The sequence below is a fragment of the Erpetoichthys calabaricus genome, chromosome 3, assembly GCF_900747795.2.
Source record: "Erpetoichthys calabaricus chromosome 3, fErpCal1.3, whole genome shotgun sequence".
Lineage (NCBI taxonomy): Eukaryota > Metazoa > Chordata > Cladistia > Polypteriformes > Polypteridae > Erpetoichthys > Erpetoichthys calabaricus.
Genome location: NC_041396.2, coordinates 174,488,163 through 174,513,904, shown reverse-complemented (window position 1 = coordinate 174,513,904; position 25,742 = coordinate 174,488,163). Strand labels below are relative to the sequence as shown.

Here is a 25,742-nt window from a genome sequence, read left to right as displayed (position 1 = left end):
AACAAACCCCGGGCAGGGCGCCAGCCCACCGCAGGGTGTATACACACACACACCAAGCACACACTAGGGACAATTTAGGATCGCCAGTTCACCTAACCTGCATGTCTTTGGACTGTGGGAGGAAACCGGAGAACCCACGCAGGGAGGACCCGGGAAGCGAACCCAGGTCTCCTAACTGCGAGGCAGCAGCGCTACCACTGTGCTGCCCTCCTTATAGTAATACCTTTTATTTTTATGATTAAACTATGTTGTTAGTCTTATACAGGTATGCAAGCTGTGCAATTATGCATATGTTGTAAATTAATTAGAGCAGAGATAATTGTAATAGCCATTAAGTACTGAATGAAACAATTCAATATAATATTAATGATGTTAGAATTTTAATTGTTGACTGCATTAGTTCTACTAATGAAAACCGTTCACTGGTCTGTTCTTCTGATGTTTAAATGATTGGCAGTTTGGCTGCCAGTCATTCAACTGTTAAACTATAGATATTTTTTACAGTGTAGCAGGAGCTACAGTAAGTCCTTGAATGAAGCTTTTGATTTACTAGCCTAATCAGCTCTGGATAATGACTCCCATGAACTAGACTCTAAGTAAAAGTGGCTGAATTGAGGATCCTGCACTAGGTTGCTGGGCTCACCCTCATTGGCAATACGGGAGAACCTCAGAGTAAAATCTGGATCAAGAGAAACTGGTTTAATTGGACTGAGCAAATATAGTTAGAATGCCTACCTGCCACCTCTCACAGAGTGTACAAGGCTCAGCCAAGTTGGAGAAGATCCAAGGGTACATCTTGAGGCCTAGAAATTCCTGCAGGTAGATATGGAAACTGGTACTGTAGCGTGGGTGACAAATGTCACTGGAGGTATTACTCCATGTCTTTTAGTAGTTCATTCCAATAATCATTTTAACTGTAACACGTTAAAATGTTACTCCCGGTAGGGTTTGATGTGGGCCGGTAGTTACCGATAACTTCCAATTTCAAATTGATTACCGCCACCAGTTCTTCAGTTTCGCTTATTTTCACGAGGAATCAGGAGCCGCACGTCGATCGACTGTCACTGTAGTGCGATGTGCGGTTCACCGTCCCTGCGCCTTTTCTTAGCGTTCCGGGCACTCCTTTGTGAATCTTCAACCCCAGTTATTTGATTGAATTTCACTGTATCGCCAATAATTTTGTTCTATTTCAAGCACTACTGCCCGGTTGTACTTGAACCCGTGGCCACCCCTTGACATTCGGTATTTAATGAGACACTGAATGGCAACTTAAGTTACCTGCCTGCGCTGTATCCAGGGTGACTGGCAAGGATGAAATGATAATCTGCCTGTGCTAAGGTTTACACATACATGAGGGCGAGTGCTGAATTACATTATCAGTGATAATTCTGATATAATCGTTAGCTTTTAATAAACACTGGATTCACTTGACCGCTCTGGCAATTTGCTTACGTTATGTCTTCCAGAATTGGAGAGGTTGTGTGTCTCCTGCATCGTGTAACAGCTCTGCAGATTGTACGTTAATTAAGCCTGGAGTTACTTACTTAAAAAAGAACTTCACAATTTTTCCTGGTTAAGCACACCGTAGCTTTGAACCCCCCCCCCCCCCCCCCCCCCCTCACACACACACACACGCGCACACACACACACTGTCTCACACTCGCTTTCTACGCCCCTCCTCTCTCTCCCCTTCTCTCGCCCTCCCAGCACAGGTGATTTATTTAAAGCTTTGGCTAAATTATATAAACATCTCCACACCGAAATAATAATCATCCCCAAACGGTGAGGCAGGCGGAAGCTGGGTGACAACGGGTCAGCTGTATCACTATCAACAGCTGTAGGATGTGCAAACCAATCAAAAAACAAGCGGCATAAAGCTGTTTGGAGTCGCCCAACGTATCAGTGTCGACTATTTAATCAAGTGGCAAAGACCTCTCGGCTAGACATGACTGCTGCACCGGCCGGGGAGGTAACTGCTTTAAAAAAATAAAAGAAGAAGAAGAAGAGGAAGATGTGCGGATGCTCAGACTCGTGTGGACCTGGACTGACCGCCCTTCACATACTACTTTCCGGACAGTACACACAAAACTCATAATGCGGTGCCGCGCCGAGCTCTTCTGTGTGCCGCTGTGGCTGCTGCTGGTCACAGCCGACAGCAAGAAGCAACCGAACCGGCTCCGGAGGTGGACTGGCGCCGCGGACAGCCACAAACACGGAGCGTGAGTACTCAGCGTAGTTTCTTTCTTTCTTTCTTTCTTTCTTTCTTTCTTTCTTTCTTAACACTTCATCTTAACTGGCGTCCTCTTCATCCTCTGTTTGTTCAGTCGTCGGTCCACTTATAAATACAACAAATGCCAAAACTTCGATTTCAAGACTAGAAGTTTCTGTACATTACGCGGGTATACAAAGTAACTTTCTGTAGATAATCTCCTGAACGTCCAGTTTTTTAACGCGTGGGACACACTCGTTGTGTAGTGGTCGTTGGCTACATACCAGAACAAGTACACCACGAAAATGTGATGAGAGGATTGCAATGGAACTGAAACATTTTACTGCATTACATTTAGACAAGTCATTGACATTAATAATAATATATTTTATTTATATAGCGTCTTTCCAATGCTCTTAATAACTGTGCAATGTGTTTACCTTTCATTTATTATGTCCTCTGTGCTTAATCATCGATTAAGCTGTAGCGTCGGGTGCAATTGGGGCACCAACCTCAGACGGGACGCCAGCGCATCCCAAAGCGCCCGCAGAGCCGCAAGCTGACCGAATAAAAGTGCCTGAGCGCGGGATTCGACCGTGGTGCCGGGCGCTATTGGGACTTACGGCGTACCTGCACTTTAATTCTTTATTGGAAATAGGAGTTCTACTATTCGTAAAGAATCTTTTAAAAACAATGTGTATGATTGATTTCTTATTTCTTGCATTTGATTTTTTTCGTGGTTGCTGCTCTCCGGATGGAGTGGTGCCTTCATGACGACACTGTTTCGTCCACCTGTCTTTGCATCTTCCAGTATTGCCGATCGTTTTTCAGTTATGATGATATTGCGTCCTGCATTTATTAGTGACGGCTTTGTTTGTTTTAGGTTAGATTTCAAATTAGGATTGTCTTCTGTTTCCATCAATAATCAACACAAGCCAGCATTATTTTGCAGAAAATAGATACATTTGGAAATTGTTTGGAGCTTTTGTCTTTGGATAATTGTAGAATGTACAGTGAAATAAAACTGGAAAGAATTCATTTCTTCCAGCTCCTATCTTCCAGCAATTGAGACTTTGCTCTAATGTTTTTCACAAAAGGGATGGCTGTAGTATACACTATTAAAAATTTTACTGGGTTGTGTGGTTCCTCATAGAAACATTGCATGACAAAGAACCATTTCATTTTTGTGGAGGGTTCTTTGCATATAAAAATTGTTATTTTTGGCTTTGAAAAGATTTCTAACATGTGGACAGAGCAGAAATCTTTAATGTATAGTAGGCAACCTAACAGAATACAACAGATTAAGCAAACCTGAATTTAGCCTGTCATTGTATGCAGCACAAGTCCCTTTAAAATCAAAAACCCAATGGCATTTCTCAAATTTGTTGTCATCTGTTCATGATTATGGAACCTGTTACAGATCTAAATATATACAGGCTTTATCTGGAACTTCCACATGGGTGTATTTTTTAGGAACCAAAAATGATTTCCCTAAGGCATTGCTCTTAAAAACCACTTTGGCATCTTTACTTTTAAATGTGTAGAAAGCCTTAAAACATAATAAGCAAAATAAGTAACTGCTAGTGTTTATGAAACCATGAATAATGGTTGCTACCTTCTGTAAATTGAACATGCGGGTTCTGGGTGGGCATGGGGTTCACAAGTACATCTTGTACTGCAGCCAGACTTATTCTTGTCTCCAGTTAAAGAAAGAATTTATGCTTTTTTTGGTTTGTTTTGACAAATAATATTTTTTTTTTTTTTAGGAAATGAATTTTTTTTCTTTTGTTTGTTTTATTTCAGTCCTCTGTCAAAGAAGACACAGGATTTAACCAAAACTAGAAAATTAAAAACTGAACAACTGCTCAGGGTTGATGATCATGATTTCACCATGCGGCCCGCTTTTGCAGGTAATGTTATGTTTGTTGTTTTTAGTTTCTTTTCTTTAAACAAATTTGTTCTCAACCTTTGTACACAATGTAAGTGGAGATTCAGTATTTAAATAATGTACATAGTGTCTGTTAGATATTTTTACTTTTTAAGCTATTAATAAGAAGATTCAAACATTTAAAGTAGAAATCACCAATGAGCAAGATAATAGCTGGGCACTGAAATGTCCTGCACTAAGCACAGCTGTACTGTATGCTGCTGGTGTGTTCATTTGAGTGTCAGGGTGAGATTAGTGCTTTGGCTGTTTGGAGCCCATCTCTGATGAAGGAGGTCTGTTTTAAGAGGATGTCGTCCATTTGATGTTCTGAGGTAGTTGGCCTAGGGCTTGAGTGACTTATTAACATTCAGCTCGGCACTGCATGCGAGTACAGTTGCAGCTTTATTGAATTGTTTTTTCCTGTATTTTCAGGCTGAAGTCACTGAAGCACATATTAAATTGTTCATTGTAGACTAGTCGTCATGTTTCATTTTTCCAACTATTTGTCAACAATATCAAATTTGCTTCCACTATGAGTCCTTGTGCAGAATGTAACTTTAACTAAGTAGTGAGAAGATGCAATCTCACAGTTATCAGATTTAATTATATTAAATATGAGCTGTGTTATTTTTTTTAAATTGTATTCATTTTTTATTCTTGTCTTTTACTTTGAGGTAAATTAATGGCTTCATCATATTTGTTCTTCCAAATTCATATACTGCCTACCCAAATTTGAGATCGAGTAGCCACCCATCCAAACTCTGAACACACTTAACCAGGCACCGAGTTGGGGGATGGTGGGAGTGTGTAGTGGCAGCACTGGTTAAAAGACAGGCAGAACTCTGAATTGTATGCCATCACAGGGCACACTCACATATACAAGTTTACCAGTCTTGCTTTAGGATGCTGGAAAACAGCAGAGTATCTTGAACAATGCAACACAGACTTCGTGAGATGTACAAACTCCACAAAGATGTTAATGAGACTGGGAGTTCAACTCAGGAGCACTGTAACCATGCTGTTAATTACATACACACACACACACACACTTATATATATATATATATATGTATATATGTATATATATGTATATATATATATATATATATATATATATATATATATATATATATGTATATGTATATGTATATGTATATGTATATATATATATATATATATATATATATATATATATATATATGACTTAGTCAGCTCCACCCACCCCAAACCCCCCCCCCCCCATACTGAATGTGTTACTATATATTGCCTTTGATTCTTGTAAGTCTAAGCATTATCCTCTGATGAAGACCCCTGATAGGGGTTGAAAGCTCAGGAATAAAACTATTTTATGATACGTGATTCGTTTTTTCTCCCTTTGTGGATCTCCAACTGCAAATATGCAAACCGTATCACAGACCTTCTCTTCCATTCATATATATATATATAGTGGAATATGGCCAGCAGTTTCTCCCGGCCAATACCCCCAAGCCGCCAGATGGAGCCCTCCCTGCAATATGGAAGTGCCCTGAATGCCAGCAGGGCATCATGGACATTGGAGTCTTTATTCACAGCCCTGCTGGATACCGTGGGGGCCGCCAGAGGTCGCTGCAGGGAGGCCCAAAGACTTGTATTTTCCATATAACCCGGAAGTACTTCCAAGTCATGCGAACAGAGGAAATGACATACTTTCGGGTTGAAGAAAAGAGAGTTTTACCCGACCCGGGTCAAGGACTATAAAGGATTCTGAGAAAACTCCAGCGAACTGAGCCGAGTTGGGAGGAAGGGTGACTGAGCTGCTGGGAGGTATGGAGGATTATTGATTGTGATTATTGTATTGAGAATTGTATTGATTTATTTAAAGTATAGTGGAGTGGAGGTGCTTTGTGCACATTTATTAGTATAATAAAACCATTATTTGGACTTTTATCTGGTGTCTGGCATCTGATCTGAGGGATCAAGGGGACGACAGCGCCCCCTATCTGTCACAATATCTTTATATATAATCTTCATTTGGATCTTGATCTTTGTTTGTCTGCGAATTCCACGCATGCATAGACCACCTTCCAGTTTAGTACTTTGTTGTTACTCATGGATGTCAACAATGTGCCGGTATAACGAAAGGGGTGGTGGACAGTGTTACGCTGGTTAGCTCCTGAGGCCTGGTTAGAGAATGAGATTGCCGAAGATAAAAGGTACGTGCCTGCGTGCCTTCTTTACATATGAATGAAAGAAAGACAGTGGGTAAAATGAATGACAACATAACAGCACGTTCCGGAAATTATTATTGTTACGTTGTAGCTGCGTGTCTCACAGTTGTACCGTGGCTTGCTCACATGTCAGTGAAGTGATCCCTATTTATGCTTTAAAGAGCCTGGATACCTATGTGCCCCCCTTTTATAACCATTGCTCCGTGTATATTGCCTTACTCTTTGGATTGCCACAAAGCAACCTGCGAGATTGGAGAAAGGTTGAGAAGAGATCGTGAGAGGAAATGACAGCGTCATGAAAACGAGATGGACTGTGAACGGAGAGAAGCAGAAATGCTCCTACACCACCACATAATTACTATTCGGACAGTGATTCCGAGTAGGCCGTTCCTATTGAATCAATGTCCAAGGGTTTTCTTTTGTAATTTTGTTTCCCTTATAAAAAATCATAATGCTGTGCGACGAAGGGCCCAGTTCACCACTGGCAGCCGCGTTTAAACAGGGAGCCCTTCACAGACAACTTTAACACGCGCAACGTAGTTGGGCGCACATAGCTAGTATATATATATATAATATATAATTTTGAATCAATTCATGTTTCTAATTATTAATAATCATGTTATCAGGTGATTACTGAGTAACCATCACCTAGTGATATAGACTTGGTAATAAATCTATATATATAAAATTCTTTTCGCGTTTGAAACAGAAATTACGTATGACCACGTGATATGGAAATTACATATGAAACGGAAATTACGTATGACCACACGATATGGAAATTTCCTATGACCACAGAACATATTATAATACAGGTAGAAGTGCGCCCCGCGTCCCCCTCTACCAGCCCTCCTGTCTGGACTACAGTGCTGAGCCGTCCACCGCCAGGCGCGTTCTGACAGAGAAGTTTTATTTATTCGTCCACGTGACTGTCACGGAAACTGACACATTGTAACTTTTTTATAGTTGTCAGTACTTGATAGTACAAGTGATGAGGAAAACAGCTTTGTGTCTTTCTATTTTTTAACTGCACCAAGCTGTAAACAATGTGAAGACGAGACCGCCTTCAGCGGCGAGTGGTCGTGAGATCAAAGTGGACGCTGGGAAGCGCAGAATATCGACCTGTTCCGCAACGTCCTCTCTTCTCGCACTGTTTGTGACACTTCAAGTCCCCCGTCGGCTTCTGGGAGAGTGGAAATCTTTGTGAATGAGTGTCATCGGTGCCATTGAAGCAGGACTCTGTTTGTAAATTGCCCTGCACGACCAATTAATGTCCCTTAAGGTAAGTTCGGGTCACTAAAACCCCACAACATTCAGGGTTGCTTTTGTGATGAATTATTTTAACAAGTAAATCACAGGTATGTAGTGCAAGGTCGTCAGGCAGAAATTTGGACGATCACATAGAAAATGTAATTTCTATACCACAGCGGTCGTGTAGCTCCTTTCACAAGGGATCTACTACTTACCTGTTGTGTTATACCACCTTTAAAATGTAGTTTTCTCAAAACCACTCTAGTAGTGCTCAATGTATCTTTACTTCTTAAATGTTAATGTTTTACTGTTTAATAACTTATAGACTACATTTTATTTTTTTCCCTTGCAATCAGTGAGCGAAGCCACTGGTAATCCACTAGTAAACTATAAAATAAAAAGGGTTGGGGTTCCAGAAGAATAAAATTCTCATTTATTGAGGAGGTGGTGGGTAGGATTGGGCCAAGGACACTGTCAGAAGCAACTTAAAGCACAGATGCCAAAGGCTGTATAAAGGAACGGTGTTCCCGCTGTGGTTCTGAGACAACTGGACTACTAGCCAGGCTAACCCTTATAAAAGCTACACAGGTGGGCAGAGTCAGGTGGAGCTCAAAGTTTTTCTTCCCAGTCAGAGACTTCTGGACTGTGGAAGAAATAGACAGACATATCACTCTCCCAGTGTTAGCTATAGCCCCTTATTGCATCACCTTTAAATAAGTCCCTGCAAACGCAACAGAATGATCACATGTCTGGCAACTGTCTGAGAGAAGTCTACATGTTCACCTTGTGTTTTTATGACATTTCCTTAGGGTACTCCAGTTTTCCTTCCACTTTGTGAGTGTTGGTGTGTCACTGGTGAGGAATCGCCTAAGCCCACCATTTCATGTCCTTATATCAGTAGCCTCTGAGTCAGTAAACCGAAGTTTATCTTGTTGTGCAATAGGAATTTTTCTATCCTAGAGTAGAATGTCTGATATAATATTACACAGTCACAGACTCTCTCTCACACACAGCCTGGTGTCCTCCTCCTTTTTCTTTGTGTCAGTGTGCTGCACTATCGATTAATGCCCCATGTATGGCTGATTCTTGTCTTACACCTATTGCTTTTCAGATAGTCTTCAGGTTTCTGAGACTCTGAATTTGGAACCCTGAATTGGGGCTCTGTAAAATGGTTCTATTGATCCACTGTTCAAGAACTGGCTAGGGGGTGCATTATTTCCACTTCAGTGTCAAAGGTAAAACTGGTGGGCAAAATTTTTCCGCATGTCTTCAAATTGTGGATGTTATTTTTTACTGCTAGTACAGTGATTAGGGGTGCTGCTTCTCAATTTCAGAATCCTGGGTTCAAATTCCAACCATGGTGCTGTTTTGGTGGAGGTGTAATTTGTTCCCTGCATTATATTGGCACCCTGTTCAATGTTGATTCCAGTTTTGTGCCTAGCGCTGTTGGGATGGGCTTCTGTACTGGACTGAAACTGAATGAGTACAGAAGATGAGTGGGATTTTGTGTGTGTTTTTTTTCTGACCTAGCATTTTGACCAAAATAGTCTGTTAGTGGGCGGCACGGTGGCGCAGTGGGTAGCGCTGCTGCCTCGCAGTTGGGGGACCTGGGTTCGCTTCCCGGGTCCTCCCTGCGTGGAGTTTGCATGTTCTCCCCGTGTCTGCGTGGGTTTCCTCCCGGCGCTCCGGTTTCCTCCCACAGTCCAAAGACATGCAGGTTAGGTGGATTGGCGATTCTAAATTGGCCCTAGTGTTTGTTGGTGTGTGGATGTGTTTGTGTGTGTGTCCCGCAGTGGGTTGGCATCCTGTCCAGGATTGGTTCCTGCCTTGTGCCCTGTGTTGGCTGGGATTTGATCCAGCAGACCCCCGTGACCCTGTGTTCGGATTTCAGCTTGATGGATGGGTAGTCTGTTAGCAATGTGGCATGTAGTTTACTAGCATCTCAAATTCCTCAAGGAGATACAAAATTACCATTTCACTTACATGCTGGTAAATGATGAATAGCCATTCTAGATATTTTGTAAATGACTGAATTTAAGAGTCATTGACTTGGAAGGCATGAACAAGAAGTGTCATTGTTTTCTTTATTAAAGCCTTGATCTATACAATGATTCAGTGTTACCCTAAAACATTGAACTCTACTGTAAAGACTGTGGCAGTATTTTAATAATAATAATACATTTTATTTAGATAGTATCTTTCTCAAGCTCAAAGGTGTTCACAAATACTCAAATTAATACAATAGGAATGAAATCAAAGATGATATTAATAAAACAAGATACAAACTAATTTTAAACTGTTTAAACTCCAAAATACATGAAAGTCAAAGTTCCAAATTAGATCAAGAAACAAACAGGGATAAAAAGGAGAAAGCCATGACCAAATAATATGCAATCATTAATCACAGATGGCGCAGTGGTAGTGCTGCTGCTTTGCAGTAAGGAGATTGTGGGTTCGCTTCCTGGGTCCTCCCTGTGTGGAGAGTGCTTCGAGTAGTGAGAAAAGCGCTATATAAATGTAAAGAATTACTGTATTATTAATGACAATAAGAAACAATGAACATGGGCTTAAGGTGGTTACATAAGTCTGTCAAGTAGCAACTAGTAATAAGTTTACCTCCAAAACTGAGTTCACCCAAACCCACTCCTTGAACCTTTTAGAATCCTTCAGCCTAAACATAGTGGATCACTGAGCTCTTGTGACTTGTCACACTGGCACATATTTTGTCAGTAATTAATTCAGGTGACTATGTCATATTTATCTACTGTTGCCCTTTCTGTTGTCATATTTATTACTGTTGTCATATTTATCTGCTGTTGCTCTTTCACTTACTTTTTTGGTATCACTGAATAAACAAATGTGTTCTGCCAGATTTGACTGAGGGCCCTACTGAATGCAGCAAGAGTGGGCCATTTTCAGTGAAGAGGCTGTTCCTGTTTCAGTATGTTGACAATAGTCACAGAGAAATAGACAATAGGCAGTACAGTAGCATCAATATGTTGTGATGTTGTTTGTGTGTTTTAAAACCTCTGCTGTATGTTCCCGTTTTAACTGAATATCCAATTTTTTGTCCTGTCTGTGAGCCTCACCAAACACCTCATGCATGTAGTGAGACAACTTTAAAAAAGACAAATAAGACTGGACGTTAAGTCAGTTTTGGACTATGAAAATTAGAAATATCATTATGTTTTCTAACTGTAACTGATTTGGATTAAGTTACTATTACTGTATATATCAAAATAAACAGTTTCTGTGATTATGAGCAGCACAGATAAAAGGAAGCAGACAAGTGCATCAGATGGACAAGGACCAGTGCTGGTGAGGATGTTTGAAACTGGCATAATAAATCAGGCTTTGGATGTCAGTAGTAATGAAGTGTGCATTCTCCACTATTCTGTTTTGTTGGGATGCTTTTTGTGTTCTGAGGTGTACTGTATGTGATAACTGAAAACTGACATCATGTAAGACCATCCTTTATTTTAAAAGGAATGTGGAAAGGCAGGAGAAATAAAATTAGCCTTTTGATTAATATGTAGTAGGTATAGGACAGGGTTTCCATCAAGACTAATAAGCCTATCTATCTGTCTATCTGACTATCTGTCTGTCTGGTTGTGTGCTGAGTCATCTGCTGTATTCCTTGTTCACATGTGACTATGTAGGCACAAGTCCACCTCCAGCTCCATCATTACATTTGCTCATTAGGTACACTGACTACCAACAATATAAAGACAATAATCTCACACTTAACACCCACAAAGCCAAGGACCTGGTCATAGACTTAAGAAAGTAGGAGGCAGACCACACTCCAATCTAGGTAAGAGTGAATACTGTAGAGAGGGTCAACAGGTTTAAACATTTTTTAATCACTACCACTGATGACATAACATGCGCACAACACATCTCAGCTCTTGAGACAATGACCCAGCAATGCTTTTACCTTCTCAGATCTCCGAGGAAAGCGCAGATGTCTCCATCTGTGGTCACCAACTTCTGTAATACACAGTGGACTCTATACTCACTGGCTGTACCTGTTCAGCTCAGGGCCATAAAAACAATAAAGACAATGGTGAAGTCAGCTCACATTATCAGTGGCACATGCCCCTTTCTGTTCAGCACATATTTATGAATCACTGGCTTAGAAAGGCAAATGGCATTATTAATGATCCTGGCTGTCCTCCACAGACACCTTTTCCATTTCTTCTGTCCTACCAAACGGTATAGGGCCATTGGCTCTTGCATCATTACATTCAATTTTGACTGTTGGTTCATATGAATGCTTAACAACTGCTCATACTGAAAACTGCATGAAGCAACAAGATGGGTCTTTCTTTATTTTTTTGTGATCAGGTTGTAATTAACATAAATCATGAGGATGATAAGAGGCAACAATGTGTCAAACAATTTTGATAATTTCTTGAATACTTTGAATATAGTAAAAATGCAGAGTAATTTGCAAAAAAGTATAGGAGTTGATTGTCTGAATAGGGCCATTGTCTTATAAGCCTGTTTCTCTTTAAGGTACTTAACAAAAGCAATTAATAGTCAACAAATCAGAATTATTATGACAAAAAAATCTATTTGCAAGAGTATACACAAAGAAGGCCTTACACTTTGTACAGAGTACATACACATGCATTATTATTTTGTTAATGATGTGTGTCTGTTGTATTTATGTTCGGGTGCCCTGAAACCCAGTGGCCACCAAGCCTCAAGGAGCTGACAACTGTCATCAGGCTTTTCAAAAGTGCTGAGGTGGCTGGGTTCAACAGAATCACTGCTGATATGATCAAGGTAGGCAGAGACCCTCTTCTTAAGCACCTACACTTTTGCTACAGCTAGTCTGGTGACAATCTCAAATGAAAAATCCACTGTGGAGTCAGTCTCTTGTTGATTCTTGGGAAGGTCGCCAAGTGCATTATCCAACTATGTTTACCAAACCACCAAGAGCAACCAACATGTGAAGGGCAGGCTGGATTTAGACTTAACTGTGGCTACTGCAATCAAATTTTCATCCTTTGACAGCTGTTGGAAGCGTGTCTGCTATAGCAAGCAACCTTGTAATATATTCATCATCTTCAAGGCTGCTTTTGATTTAAGTCCACTGGCCAATGCTCTAGAATTTCCTGGAGGCAGAGTGAGTGCTTACAGAAAGCATCCTCCTTCTGCAGAAAATGTACTCAGGGTCCCCGAGCTTTGTATGTATCCAGAGCAAACTGTTTAAGGTGTTCCACAGGGCTGCATAGTATCACTACTGAAATTCAGTTCTGTAATGGATGCCATCATGTGGAGAGCATTTAAAGGCAAACAGGTAGTCCAGTTCAGTGAAAGTGGCTTTATCACAGACCTCATGTTTCCCAACGATAGAGCATTCCTTGCTAACACTGACACTGAGGCAAAAGACATCTTGCACAGCAATGTTAGCACTGCGTTGTCATATGACCTGAAGATCAACACTGAGAAGACCAAGCTTATGACTTCAGATAGCTTGCTGTCCATTGTCCACCTTAATGGAGTCGAAATCGAGCAAGTGTCAGAAATCAAATATTTGGGCTCCCTGGTAAAACAAATGACAGTCACTGCTTCATTGGAGGTACACTCCTAAATCGGCCAGGCAACTGCTGTCTGTATCTTTCAAAAATGGTGCCTATGGAAGAAGCAGAACATTTCTCTGGCCATGAAGACACAAATTTTCATTATTTACTCTGATCCTGCCAGTCTTACTGTATGGTTGTGAAATGAGGACCCTTTAAAAGCAGGCTTAAACAACCTCAAAATGTTCAGGTCAAGAAGCAGCAGCCTGTGCAGCATAGAACAAAGAATCCAAATGTATCACTCGTAGTAGTTTGGGTATGTCTGCTGAATGGCCGAAGACAGGATCTCACACAGACTACTCTCATGGTGTCCAAAGCAGTGTCAAAGCAGCCTGATGCATGACATGTGGCTCTTGATTGAAACATTTGAAAGACTGTCCTGATTCACATTTGTGAGCCACTGGAGCCTACAATGACCTATTGGCTACAATGTCCGTAACGATTGATTGACCGTTAAGGGATAAAAAAAGAAGGGATCTATCATCCATCCATCCATTTTCCAACCCGCTGAATCCGAACACAGGGTCACGGGGGTCTGCTGGAGCCAATCCCAGCCAACACAGGGCACAAGGCAGGAACCAATCCTGGGCAGGGTGCCAACCCACCGCAGGGGATCTATCATCGTACAGTATATTATATGTAATGTATAGTATCTGACTTTGGTATTATAATATTTTTTTATTGTCTGAATCTCATTGTGCTTTGTTTACATGTCAATAAACTTGATCTTGAACTTACTGTATGTCCCAAATGAGGTGGGCCATACATTACATGATGCAGAAAGGAATTTTGTGAATAGGCAAAGATTGATTTGAGAGATGTTGTACATGAGAGGCAAGTGTCCATTATTTTAATGGTATGATCTCAAGCTAAGTGGGACATTCATCCATTCATTGATTATTTAAACATAAAAGATTGCAAAGTAGCAAGAGCTTATCAAAGCAGTAGATTCAACGTCTGGTTCCTTTGACTTTGCCAACTCACACACGTACAGATTGACTTGATTTGTGCCAATTTAGAGACTTCAGTTTGCCTAATGCAAACATATTAGAGAGGGGAGTGTAGATTTGAGCAGCTGGAGAAATCTTAGAGGTTCTTGGCAAGAATAATTATGCAGGTCCTTGAGGCTAAGGGATGTAAGCTTTAACAACCTGAGCGGGCAGTGTTACCGTAAATACATTTGATTGAGTTTTTTTTTTTTAACCTTTTTCACAAAGTAGATTACCATAAAAAGTGTCTGTCATGTTGACTTAACACTATTACCAAGTTTTCAAAACTAAATGCAATAGCAAGTTTGTGTGGATTCATATATTTTGTGTTTTAATTTCTCAGGAGAGGACTATAGCACTCAAGAATTACAAGAGAATTTCCAAAAATTTGTTAACATTTGAATCATAGCTTAGTCATCAAGTGGGATGTCCAGCTATGTAGAGTAGTGGTTCTCACAGCGGGTCCACTGTGGCTGCAGGTTTTCATTTCATTTTAGTTTTGTGTTTTGTTGTCAATCCAGAAATTATAAAACCATGATTGCTAAATTTGTTATTAGAATGTACAGTAGCCAGCTTTTTTTGTATCAAAATGAAGTAATTTAGTGTTTTTATCTTGATTTTTCTTTTAAAAATTTTGTTTTGGTGTACCAGACATTTAGTTATTTATGCAGCTATTCAGTATTCAATTTTGTTAGCTCTCATGTCTTCTCCACTCATTAGTTGTCAATATTAATATACAATTAAGGGAATAAACTACATAGAAAAAAGTGAATTAAGAAGAAAAATGCAAAATTAAGTTAAGTATTTAAAGCTATTTCAAAATTCAAACACTTTATTTATTTTAGATTAAATATCACACTGTTTCAGTTTTCTGCCTGCAAAGTAAAGGAATACAGACTAGTTAATTAAACATTAAGATTAATTAGCGGTAAAATGACTCAGTGATTAAGGAACTAGTTGGGACAAATGCCTGTAGTCATGGAAGAGGAGGACTGAACCTGAGAATCGCTGATCCAGTGGAGCCCAGAATGCTCAGAGAAAGCAAAATGAAACAAGTACTTAATGTAAGATTCTTTACCAAATCAAATGCTATTCAACTCAAAAATATATGCTGTGCTTGAGCAACCTCTGAATTCTGGTAATTATCTTCATGTGCATTTTGTAATATCTCTTTCTTGTTTAATGGTTCAATCCTCCAGTGGCAGCAGTCTTGGCTTTTACTGTAGTTTTTGCTGTGCTGCTATCACCACTCATTTTCACCACCCCACTCCACCAATGTCACCTTCTCCACTATGCTCTACTGCTTTCAAATAAGTATTGTCTTTCTACTATGCTTAAATACTCTTGTGATAAACTATTGTGTATTAAACAGTTTTGTCCAGAGCAAATGGTCAGACTGGAATGTCCTAAAAGACACTGGTATTGTGCATTGCCGGAAATACTGTATTTACATCATGGATCAGGTCGTTACCACTGCTAGGCTGTGAATAGAAGGTTCACTGGCAGCATTTGTTCAAGAATATGCATTCCTACTCATGGCCTTGGATATGTTTAACACAAGATCTCTTAATGACAAAGCATTGGTGCTATTAGAATTCATTACAGACTCCAACCTTGATATGCTATGCTTAACAGAAATTTTGCAAAAACCAAACAAATTTACTTCTCTTACAGAGGCAATGTCATCCGAATATATACTTCACAGAGGTTCGCAGCTCAAGACAAGGTAGAGGGGTTGAAGTAATTGTTAGATCTGAGTTAAATATCAAAAGAATCCCAATTGACGGTCCATTGTCTATAAGGTGTCTAGCTTTTAAACTAATAACAGAATCTGGTCCTATCTTACTTATTGTTCTGTATTGTCCCCCAAAATACAATGGGTTTTTCTTATCTACTCTGTCTGAATTATTAACCCTCTTAAGTTCACTTTCCCAGACAGTAATTCTTCTTGGTGATTTCAACATTTATATTGACATTTCTACATGTAAACTGAGAAATTAATTCCTGTCCTTACCAGACTGTTTTGACTTGCAACATGTTGATATTCCTACCCACTACGGTGGTCTTATATTAAACCTGATCTGTACATATAGCTTATCTGTTGGCAACACTTATAGAATTGATTTGGGCCTTTCTGACCATGAAACAGTACTTTTCACTGTCTCATTAATTCTCCCTCCTCTCTACCTGTAACTGTCAAATTTCTTTCAGAAACCTTAAAAATAGCTGTCCCTTTATCCTTGCTGGATTCATTTCTGATCTTTTTCTGTCTTTCCCAAGTCCATCCACACTAGATAGTCTTGTTGAATGCTATTACTCAGCTGTTCATTTAGCACTATATTAAACAGCTCCTTTAAAACAAAAGGAGGTTTCCTTTAAGCGTTCAGCTCCACGGTACAACTCAGAATTAAAGTCTATGAAAACAGTTGGTAGATCCCTTTGTGAGAATGTCACACTGTATAAGAGTGGCCTCTCTGTGCATGTTCAGGCTTTCTCTGACCATCAAAGGGCTTACCGAGATGCATTTACTGCAGCCAAGAACACACACATTGTGGCAGAATAATAGAAAGTAGCCATAATAACCCGAGGGTTTTGTTCTCTGTAGTTAATAAATTACTTCAACCTACTTCTGGCCCAATTACCTCCTTTACTGAAGCCTGTGAAAAATTCCTCCACTTTTTCCATAATAAACTTAAAAATCTAAATAATTCAACTAACATAAAGCCATCATCCTTTTATCATTCCCTTTGTTCCCACTCCATCCAGCTCCTTTACTAAATTTTCACCAGTTACATCTACATTTGTTAAGGACCTGCTTTGGAGGATGATGCTGACTACTTGTGTGCTGGACCCCATCCCCACCCCACTTCTTAAATCCTGCCATCATGCCATAATCTCAACTGTTACAACAATATTAAATACATCCCTTGATGCTGGCTTTGTGCTAGTCACTTTTACAATTACTTCCGTAACCCCAGTGTTTAAAAAGTCTGGTCTTGATGCTGACAGTCTTAACGATATCTGGTCTGTTTCTCACTTTTTCTGTCAACAGTTCTTGAGCGTGTTGTAGCCTCCCAACCCTCAATTAGTTAACTTCTAATAAATTGATGGAACCCTTTCAGTTTGGTTTCCGAGTGCAGCACAGCTGTGAAATTGCTATGCTTTGGGTAACCAATGATTTGCTTATGGTAATGGTTTAAGTCCCGTCTGACTGATAGGCAAGAGTTTGTTAGTCTTGTCAACAGCAGATCCAGCTCAAGGAGTTCCTCAGGACTCTATCCTCTGTCCTTTGCCTTTCTGTATCTTTGGAATGGGTTATCATTTTTATGCAGATGATTCTCAGCTCTATTTCTATGTTAAAAGTGAAACTTCATCAGAGCTTTTTCAGCTTACAGCTTGCCCCAGTGAAATTAAACCCTGGATGAATCATAACTCTTTAAAATTAAAGTGCAGCAAAACAGAACTCCTGCAAATTGGCACTGAAGCTCAACTTAAGAAAGTGAACTTCTTTTCAATTACTCTTGGTGAAGATCTCATCAGACCTTCTTCTAATGCAAGGAATCGTGGTGTCATTTTTGATTTGTCCCTTTCTTATTCCACCCACATAAACTATGTTAAGAAACTTTCTTACTTCCACCTCCATAACATATCTCTTGTTCACAGATTCCTCCCCTTTTTTAATGCTGAGATACTTGTCCATGCTTTTATCACATCCCGCATCGATTTTTGTAAATCTCGACTGGCATGTACCTCTTCAAATCTTATATCACAGCTACACTTGATTCAAAACTCAGCTGCAAGAACCAGCAAAAGTGAGCCCATCCTTCTTTGTCTTCACTGGCTCCCTAAGTCTTACAACATTGAATATAAAATTCTGTTAATAACCTACAAAGCTTTAAATGGCCTTGCAAGGACTACATCAGTGACCTTATCCATTACTATGCTCCTGTTCCCCCTGAGACCCTCTGATTCCGGCAATCTTGTTTTATCCCACACTAACCTTCACTCTATGGATGACAGGACCTTCAGCTGTATAGTACCCAGACTTTGGAATTACCTCCCTAAATTAATTAGATCAGCTGACTCAATTCATTCTTTTACAAAACAACTTAAAACTCATCTGTTCAGGAAGACATTTAACTTACCCTAGCGTTCAGCCTCTTCTTTCAGTTTACCTCTCTGTCCAGATGCTCAGGTTAATTTGCGTGTGTGTTGTATCACAAATTGTTATTTGTTCAGACTTTTCTTTTAGTACTGAAGATAGATAGATAGATAGATAGATAGATAGATAGATAGATAGATAGATAGATAGATAGATAGATAGATAGATAGATAGATACTTTATTAATCCCAATGGGAAATTCACATTCTTCAGCAGCAGCATACTGATACAATAAATAATATTAAATTAAAGAATGATAATAATGCAGGTGAAAAACAGACAATAACTATGTATAATGTTAAATGTTAACGTTTACCCCCCCGGGTGGAATTAAAGAGTCGCATAGTTTAGGGGAGGAACGATCTCCTCAATCTGTCAGTGGAGCAGGACAGTGACAGCAGTCTGTCGCTGAAGCTGCTCTTCTGTCTGGAGATGATACTATTAAGTGGATGCAGTGGATTCTCCATAATTGATAGGAGCCTGCTGAGCGCCCTTCGCTCTGCCACAGATGTTAAACTGTCAAGCTCCATGCCAACAATAGAGCTTGCCTTCCTCACCAGTTTGTCCAGGCGTGAGGCGTCTTTCCTCTTAATGCTGCCTCCCCAGCACACCACTGTGTAGAAGAGGGCGCTCGCCACAACTGTCTGATAGAACATCTGCAGCATCTTATTGCAGATGTTGAAGGACGCCAGCCTTCTAAGGTAGTATAACCGGCTCTGTCCTTTCTTGCACAGCGCATCAGTATTGGCAGTCCAGTCTAATTTATCATCCAGCTGCACTCCCAGATATTTATAGGTCTGCACCATCTGCACACAGTCACCTTTGATGATCACTGGGTCTATGAGGGGTCTGGGCCTCCTAAAATCCACCACCAGCTCCTTGGTTTTGCTGGTGTTCAGGTGTAGGTGGTTTGAGTCGCACCATTTAACAAAGTCATTGATTAGGTCCCTATACTCCTCCTCCAGCCCATTCCTGATGCAGCCTACGATAGCAGTGTCATCAGCGAACTTTTGCACATGGCAGGACTCCGAGTTGTATTGGAAGTTCGATGTATATAGGCTGAACAGGACCGGAGAAAGTACAGTCCCCTGTGGCACTCCTGTGTTGCTGACCACAATGTCAGACGTGCAGTTCCCAAGACGCACATACTGAGGTCTGTCTTTAAGATAGTCCATGATCCATGCCACTAGGTATGAATCTAATCCCATCTCTGTCAGCTTGTCCCTAAGGAGCAGAGGTTGGATTGTGTTGAAGGCACTAGAGAAGTCTAGAAACATAATTCTTACAGCACCACTGCCTCTGTCCAAGTGAGAGAGGGATCGGTGTAGCATATAGATGATGGCATCCTCCGCTCCCACCTTCTCCTGATATGCAAACTGCAGAGGGTCAAGGGCGTGTTGAACCTGTGGCCTAAGGTGGTGAAGCAGCAGCCTCTCCATGGTCTTCATCACATGTGATGTCAGAGCAACAGGCCGAAAGTCATTCAGCTCACTAGGACATGATACCTTTGGGACTGGGGTGATACAAGATGTTTTCCAAAGCCTCGGGACTCTCCCCTGTTCCAGGCTCAGGTTGAAGATGCGCTGTAGAGGACCCCCCAGCTCCGATGCACAGACCTTCAGCAGTCGTGGCGATACTCCATCTGGACCCGCTGCTTTGCTGGCACGAAGTCTCCTCAGCTCTCTGCTCACTTGCGCTGTTGTAATTATGGGTGGGGATGTCTTTCCTATGCTGGTATCAGTGGAAGGATTTGTGGAGGGTGCAGTACTCCGAGGTGAGAGTGAGAGTGAGTTAGGGTGGTCAAACCTGTTAAAGAAGTTGTTCATTTGGTTTGCTCTCTTCCCGTCTCTCTCGATGGTGGTACCCCGCTTTGAGCTGCAGCCAGTGATGATCTTCATCCCATCCCACACTTCCTTCATGCTGTTATTCTGCAACTTCTGCTTTAGTGTTTTTCTGTGGTTTATTGTCTTTTACTCTCTTTAATGCTTTGTATTTTCTGTATTTATCTGTTTCTAGTGTTCTATGCAGAAAATATTTGTATCCAAATACATATACCCTGTTGTTCTTTCTGAGATACTGTGAAGCACCTTGATCATGGGAAAGGCACTATATAAATAAAATGTATTATTATTATTTTACTATTATTCTAAGCTGCCCACATATTTCAATGGCCTTCTTTGTGTGTATCTTTTGTTCATAATGAAACACTCAGACTTCACTGATGCTATGTGGCTGTCTTTTTTAACAATAGAATTCATGATCAGTTGGAAATCATCAGTTTTTCATGATTAGCTTTTATTTATCATCATGATTATTTCATTTCATTTTTCATCTTGATTGTGTTTAATTTTATTTTATTATCCTGTGTAAATTGCATACATGTCTTAATGCTTACAGAAATACTCATACAGTTAGAATATGTGCAATTTATTTAGTTTACTTGGGATAGGCTGTTTTGCCACAATCTCGTCAAGGCCCTCAAACCAATTGCACCACAAATGCTATGCACTGTGACTTCTGATAAAATGCACCTCTGTAGGCAAGTAGCCAGAGGTGTGCACCTTTTGCTGCCACAGTACTTTTGTCCTGCTCTTCCTCTGTTCTTATTCCTTAATAGAAATGACACTCTACACATTTATATCACTTTGAATGAAATGTTATTGTTTTGTCAACATTTCAATTGTTGTTTCTTTTAGAGTCTGTACACATGAAGGACAACTCAAGCGTGCAAAAGGAGGCCCACAAATTCAGAACTACTAATGTTTGTGGCACGGTATTCCTTCATATCTGAATGTTTCATAGACACAGTCTGTGCAAGATTACGTAATAGGAGATTTGAATGTACCTCCCGAAGCTCTTAATGGAAAAACATACACATACACACACACACACACACACACACACATAAAGCCAGCTTATGACGATGTATTGCACACACTGAAGTGCATCAGCTGGCTCTCTGTCAGACCCTTTGCATCATCTCTAGGTTTGGCAGTCATCTCACTGCTGTGGTTCAGTGATCTTCACACAGCGTTTTGATGTTATTTAATTTTATGTATCCATTGCTACATCCTACACGCTGCTGTATTATCTTTTGGCTGTAACCCAGAATGAAGGCTATCGCTTGCCTGCTTCAAGAAAGTATAAAAAACAAATACACTTATGCTTGTTATTACAGAACTTTGCTGTTTTCAAATGATTGTGACTGCTTATTTTTTTGTGTTTTTGCTCATTTTTTTTTACTGAAGCTGTTTTATTGGGGGGGAGGGGGGGGGGGGGATTTCTTTATAACCACATCTCATAATGGCACCATTATGTTGAGACTTTAAACTGGTGTGTGGAAGATTTGATCATATGTGATCTGTTTAAAAATTGAATTTAACAGAAAGGTCAGTGGCTCTGTGGGAAGCACTGCTGCTGTGTGTGGCCTCAGCTCTGGTTCAGACACAGTAGGAGAGGCCCACAGATGAAATGCATGCTTCTGAGTGAGCCTGTGGCCATTCTAGGCTTCAAAGATTCTATACTCATTCTTCTTTCTTATTTTCCTACCTATTAGACATCAGCACTCTACCTTCCACCTCCTTTTCATGGCACCGTGCAGTCCATCTGCTGTTTCCCTTCCCTTTAATCTGCACATATCAATTGCTCTTCCAGTTTAGCAGAATATTGAACCCAGCACAAATCTGTTTTAAACAAACAGGTTAAGATAATTTTCCAGTTATTCTTCCTGCGTGCAATAACCATTATATAAAACTAAATGTCTTCAGTAACATTGCAGGTTGGGTGGTGGTAATTGTTGTATTTCAAATCAACCTGATGTCAAGTTCAGCAGAATGGAAATATGAAAGTCAGAAGATTAGGATGTGGGTGCTTGATTTTCCCTCTGTATGTAACCTCTGTTAATTAACTGCTAATTGAAACTAGTCTTTGGAATTCAACCAGCAGTTAATTTATCTATCCTTGTGTTACCAAACATACAGTACATAACTCAATTCAGAGTCCAGTGTGGCAGGAGCCTATCCATGCAACATGAGCCACTAGTCAGAAATCAACCCTGGGCAGGGTACACTCACACTCATGCATACTGTACTGGGCCAGTTTAGAATCACAAATTAATCTAACATATGCATCTTAGGGTTGAAGAGAAAAACTGCAGAAAAGCCATACCATCTACAAAAGAGTTATCTTAAAATGTCTGGGAACTCCTGCTGGCATTACCTTCTGGTGGCTGCTATGAATCTGTATGGGACCAAAATAGAGATAGCAATACACTTACACATTTCTGATATTCATTATTGTTTCTGTCATACAGGACTAAACAACAAGGACCAGGTCAAAAATTTGAATGTACTAGACTCCGTGTCTGTTCTCTGCTTCTGACATGTTTCAATTAATGAACATTTCTAAGTCTTAATGAAATCTTCAATGATATTTAACCCTGCTATTAGTATGATGCCTTGCTGCTGTGAGTATTTTGCCATTCAGATATTTAAACAAAAATATAGCTTGTTCCTCATCAGACATACAGATTTGCAACCAATTCACACATTGCCTGTGTGGGAGCTTTTCTGAACTTGCTGACCTGTAGTCCATAATACCTCTATACAGTATAGGAAATGCAGGAAATTCTTAGGAAAGTGTGCGTGAATTTTATATGTCCTTAGGCAATAAAATATCTTATTTAAAAATGGAAAAACAGACAAAACGGTAGTCACCCTTTTAATTAACAGATGTTTTCTGTGAATCTCTTAATCATCAAACTAATGGATTGGCAGCTCTTCTAAGAAAAATGATAAATGTATGAGATCATGCATATCCAAGACTTATGGTGCTTATGTAATATAAATCTTGAACGACATATACTTTTTTAGGTTCAGTATTTGTATTAAAAATGCAAAATTCTAATTGAACTATATGATGCGTAAGACAAGTAAAATAAAACTGAACCTACATAAGTCCACACACTATTTTCGTTTAACAAATACATAAAGGATTTAATTGGTCCAAAATAGTTGTAACCAGTCATACAATTAGAAGAATGGAGGTGATGCATCTATAAAACTCTAGTATCTGTTCAAACAACATAAGGAAACATTTTTTGAGAAAGCCTAAAATTAAGAGTGTTAATAGTATACAATGAGTGCACTAAAATTGGTCTTTAAAAGTGTTAGGTTCATTGTATCGGACAGGCACTCCTTAGATCAGTTTAGCTCTCATAACTGAACAGTTCTTCTTAATTCCATGGCCAGAGACTTCACTGAAAATGTTGCAGAATTCCAAAGCCATGATGGAGCAATATCCTGGTAGCTCAAGTACAAGGCAGCCCAGTATGGGATAATTGAGAACAGGATGTGTTAATGTTGGGGAGCCTGGAGTGAACTATTTAAGTGACACTGCAAGCATTTTGCAAAAAAAAAAGGTTTGAAGCCAAATGAAAAAGTTTTTTTTTACTGTAATGCATATTTTTACTTTTGGCAACATTTGTGGGTGCAGGATTTGCTTCCAAACGTTGATCCTGAAGACAGCAGCTCTATCCACTGTTGTTCCTCTCTGGTTATCCTTTTCTGTATTTAATTTTGTAACTGATTCTTCTGAGTCTACTGTACTGGTTATCTGGACTCATTGTCAATTGACTTCTATGTGCATTCAGTTCATTTTTATTTTCATAGCATTTTACATCCCTTTGATTTATTTCTTACATGTTGTACCAATTCCTCTTTACTCTCTTATTGCATTAAACTGTGAAATTTATGTTGGTGTACTCTGAAAAGTTAATTGTAAAATAAACCCTTCCTAAATGATAAATTATATTACTTGTCAAGGCCTGAATGTGTGAATTAGTTGTTTTTTACAATGAGTTTGGAAGCAAACTGCTTATTATGTTGACATAAGCCTATATCATATACAGTGCATTTGGTGACATTCTCCAAGTGAATCCCATCTGTGTAATCGATCCTCTTCAGTGGTGTGTAAGAATTCCACAAATTTTAAAGAAGATACAAGGTACATAAAGCTTTGAGATTTAAATCAATTGATTTGGTGATAGAAAACAAATTGGCCATGTAAAGCAGTGGTTCTCAAGTTCAGTCCTGAGGGCTCCATGTGGCTGCAGGTTTTTGTCCCAACCCATTTCTTCTCTTAATTGGACTGGTACCTTATTTAAGTAAGCAATCATTTCCTAGTTTCTGTATTTATTGCATCTGTTCAGAAATTGCAAACAGGTTAAGCTATATTTTCACTAAATGAAGCAAAGAATTTATGTATGTTAGGTGGGTAATAATTCATTCTTTTTTCTTTTACTTTTTCTTCTTTTTCTAGTGTTCTGGTTATTTCATTTTTTTCCTAATAAGCACAGTTGCTCCTTTCAGAGTCATTTGTACGGGTGTCTGCTCTACTCATCATTAATTGTCTGTATTCAGATATTATTAAGAAAGCAAACTTCACAGAAAAAGTGAATTAAAAAAGAGTAACATTTAAAAATATGCCCTCCTCGAACCACCACCTTATCGTGGTGGAGGGGTTTGCGTGTCCCAATGATCCTAGGAGCTGTGTTGTCTGGGGCTTTACGCCCCTGGTAGGGCCATCCAAGGCAAACTGGTCCTAGGTGAGGGATGAGACAAAGAGTGGTTCAACAAAACCTCCTATGAAGAAGAAAAAATTTGGACGCCGTTTTCCCTCGCCCAGATGCAGGTCACTGGGGCCCCCCTCTGGAGCCAGGCCTGGAGGTGGGGCTCGATGGCGAACGCCTGGTGGCCGGGCCTGCACCCATGGGACTCGACCGGGCACAGCCCGAAGAGGCAGCGTGGGTCCCCGTTCCCATGGGCTCACCACCTATGGGAGGGGCCAAGGAGGTCAGGTGCAGTTTGAGTTGGGTGGTGACCGAAGGCAGGGACCTTGGCTGTCCGACTCTCGGCTACAGAAGCTGGCTCTTGGGACGTGGAATGTCACCTCTCTGAAGGAGAAGGAGCCTGAGCTAGTGCGCGAGGTTGAGAGGTTCCGGCTAGATATAGTCGGGCTCACCTCAATGAAAAGCTTGGACTCTGGAACCAATGTCCTTGAGAGGGGCTGACTCTCTACCACTCTGGAGTTGCCCCCAGTGAGAGGCGTCGAGCGGGTGTGGGCATACTTATTGCCCCCCGACTTGGAGCCTGTTCATTGGGGTTTACCTCGGTGGATGAGAGGGTAGCCTCCCTCCGCCTTCGGTTGGGGGGACGGATCCTAATTGTTGTATGCACCGAACAGCAGTTTGGAGTACCCACCCTTTTTGGAGTCCCTGGAGAAGGTGCTAGAGGGCATACCTTCTGGGAACTCCCACGTACTGCTGGGAGACTTCAATGCTCATGTGGGCAATGACAGTGAGACCTGGAAGGGCGTGATTGGGTGGAATGGCCCCCCCGATGTGAACC

The 25,742-nt window shown here is 40.3% G+C and overlaps 1 protein-coding gene across 1 annotated transcript in view; it reads left to right on the top strand.

Moving 5' to 3' along the window:
- The first annotated feature begins 1,707 nt into the window (after window positions 1-1,707).
- Window positions 1,708-25,742, top strand: part of LOC114648483 (gamma-aminobutyric acid receptor subunit rho-2-like) — a 105,306-nt gene continuing 81,271 nt past the window's right edge. Inside the window, exons 1-2 of the mRNA XM_028797540.2 lie at window positions 1,708-2,219; window positions 4,013-4,119. Of these exons, the coding sequence (XP_028653373.1) occupies window positions 2,020-2,219; window positions 4,013-4,119 (307 nt within the window). The 5' untranslated portion in view covers window positions 1,708-2,019. The remainder of the gene's footprint in view (window positions 2,220-4,012; window positions 4,120-25,742) is intronic.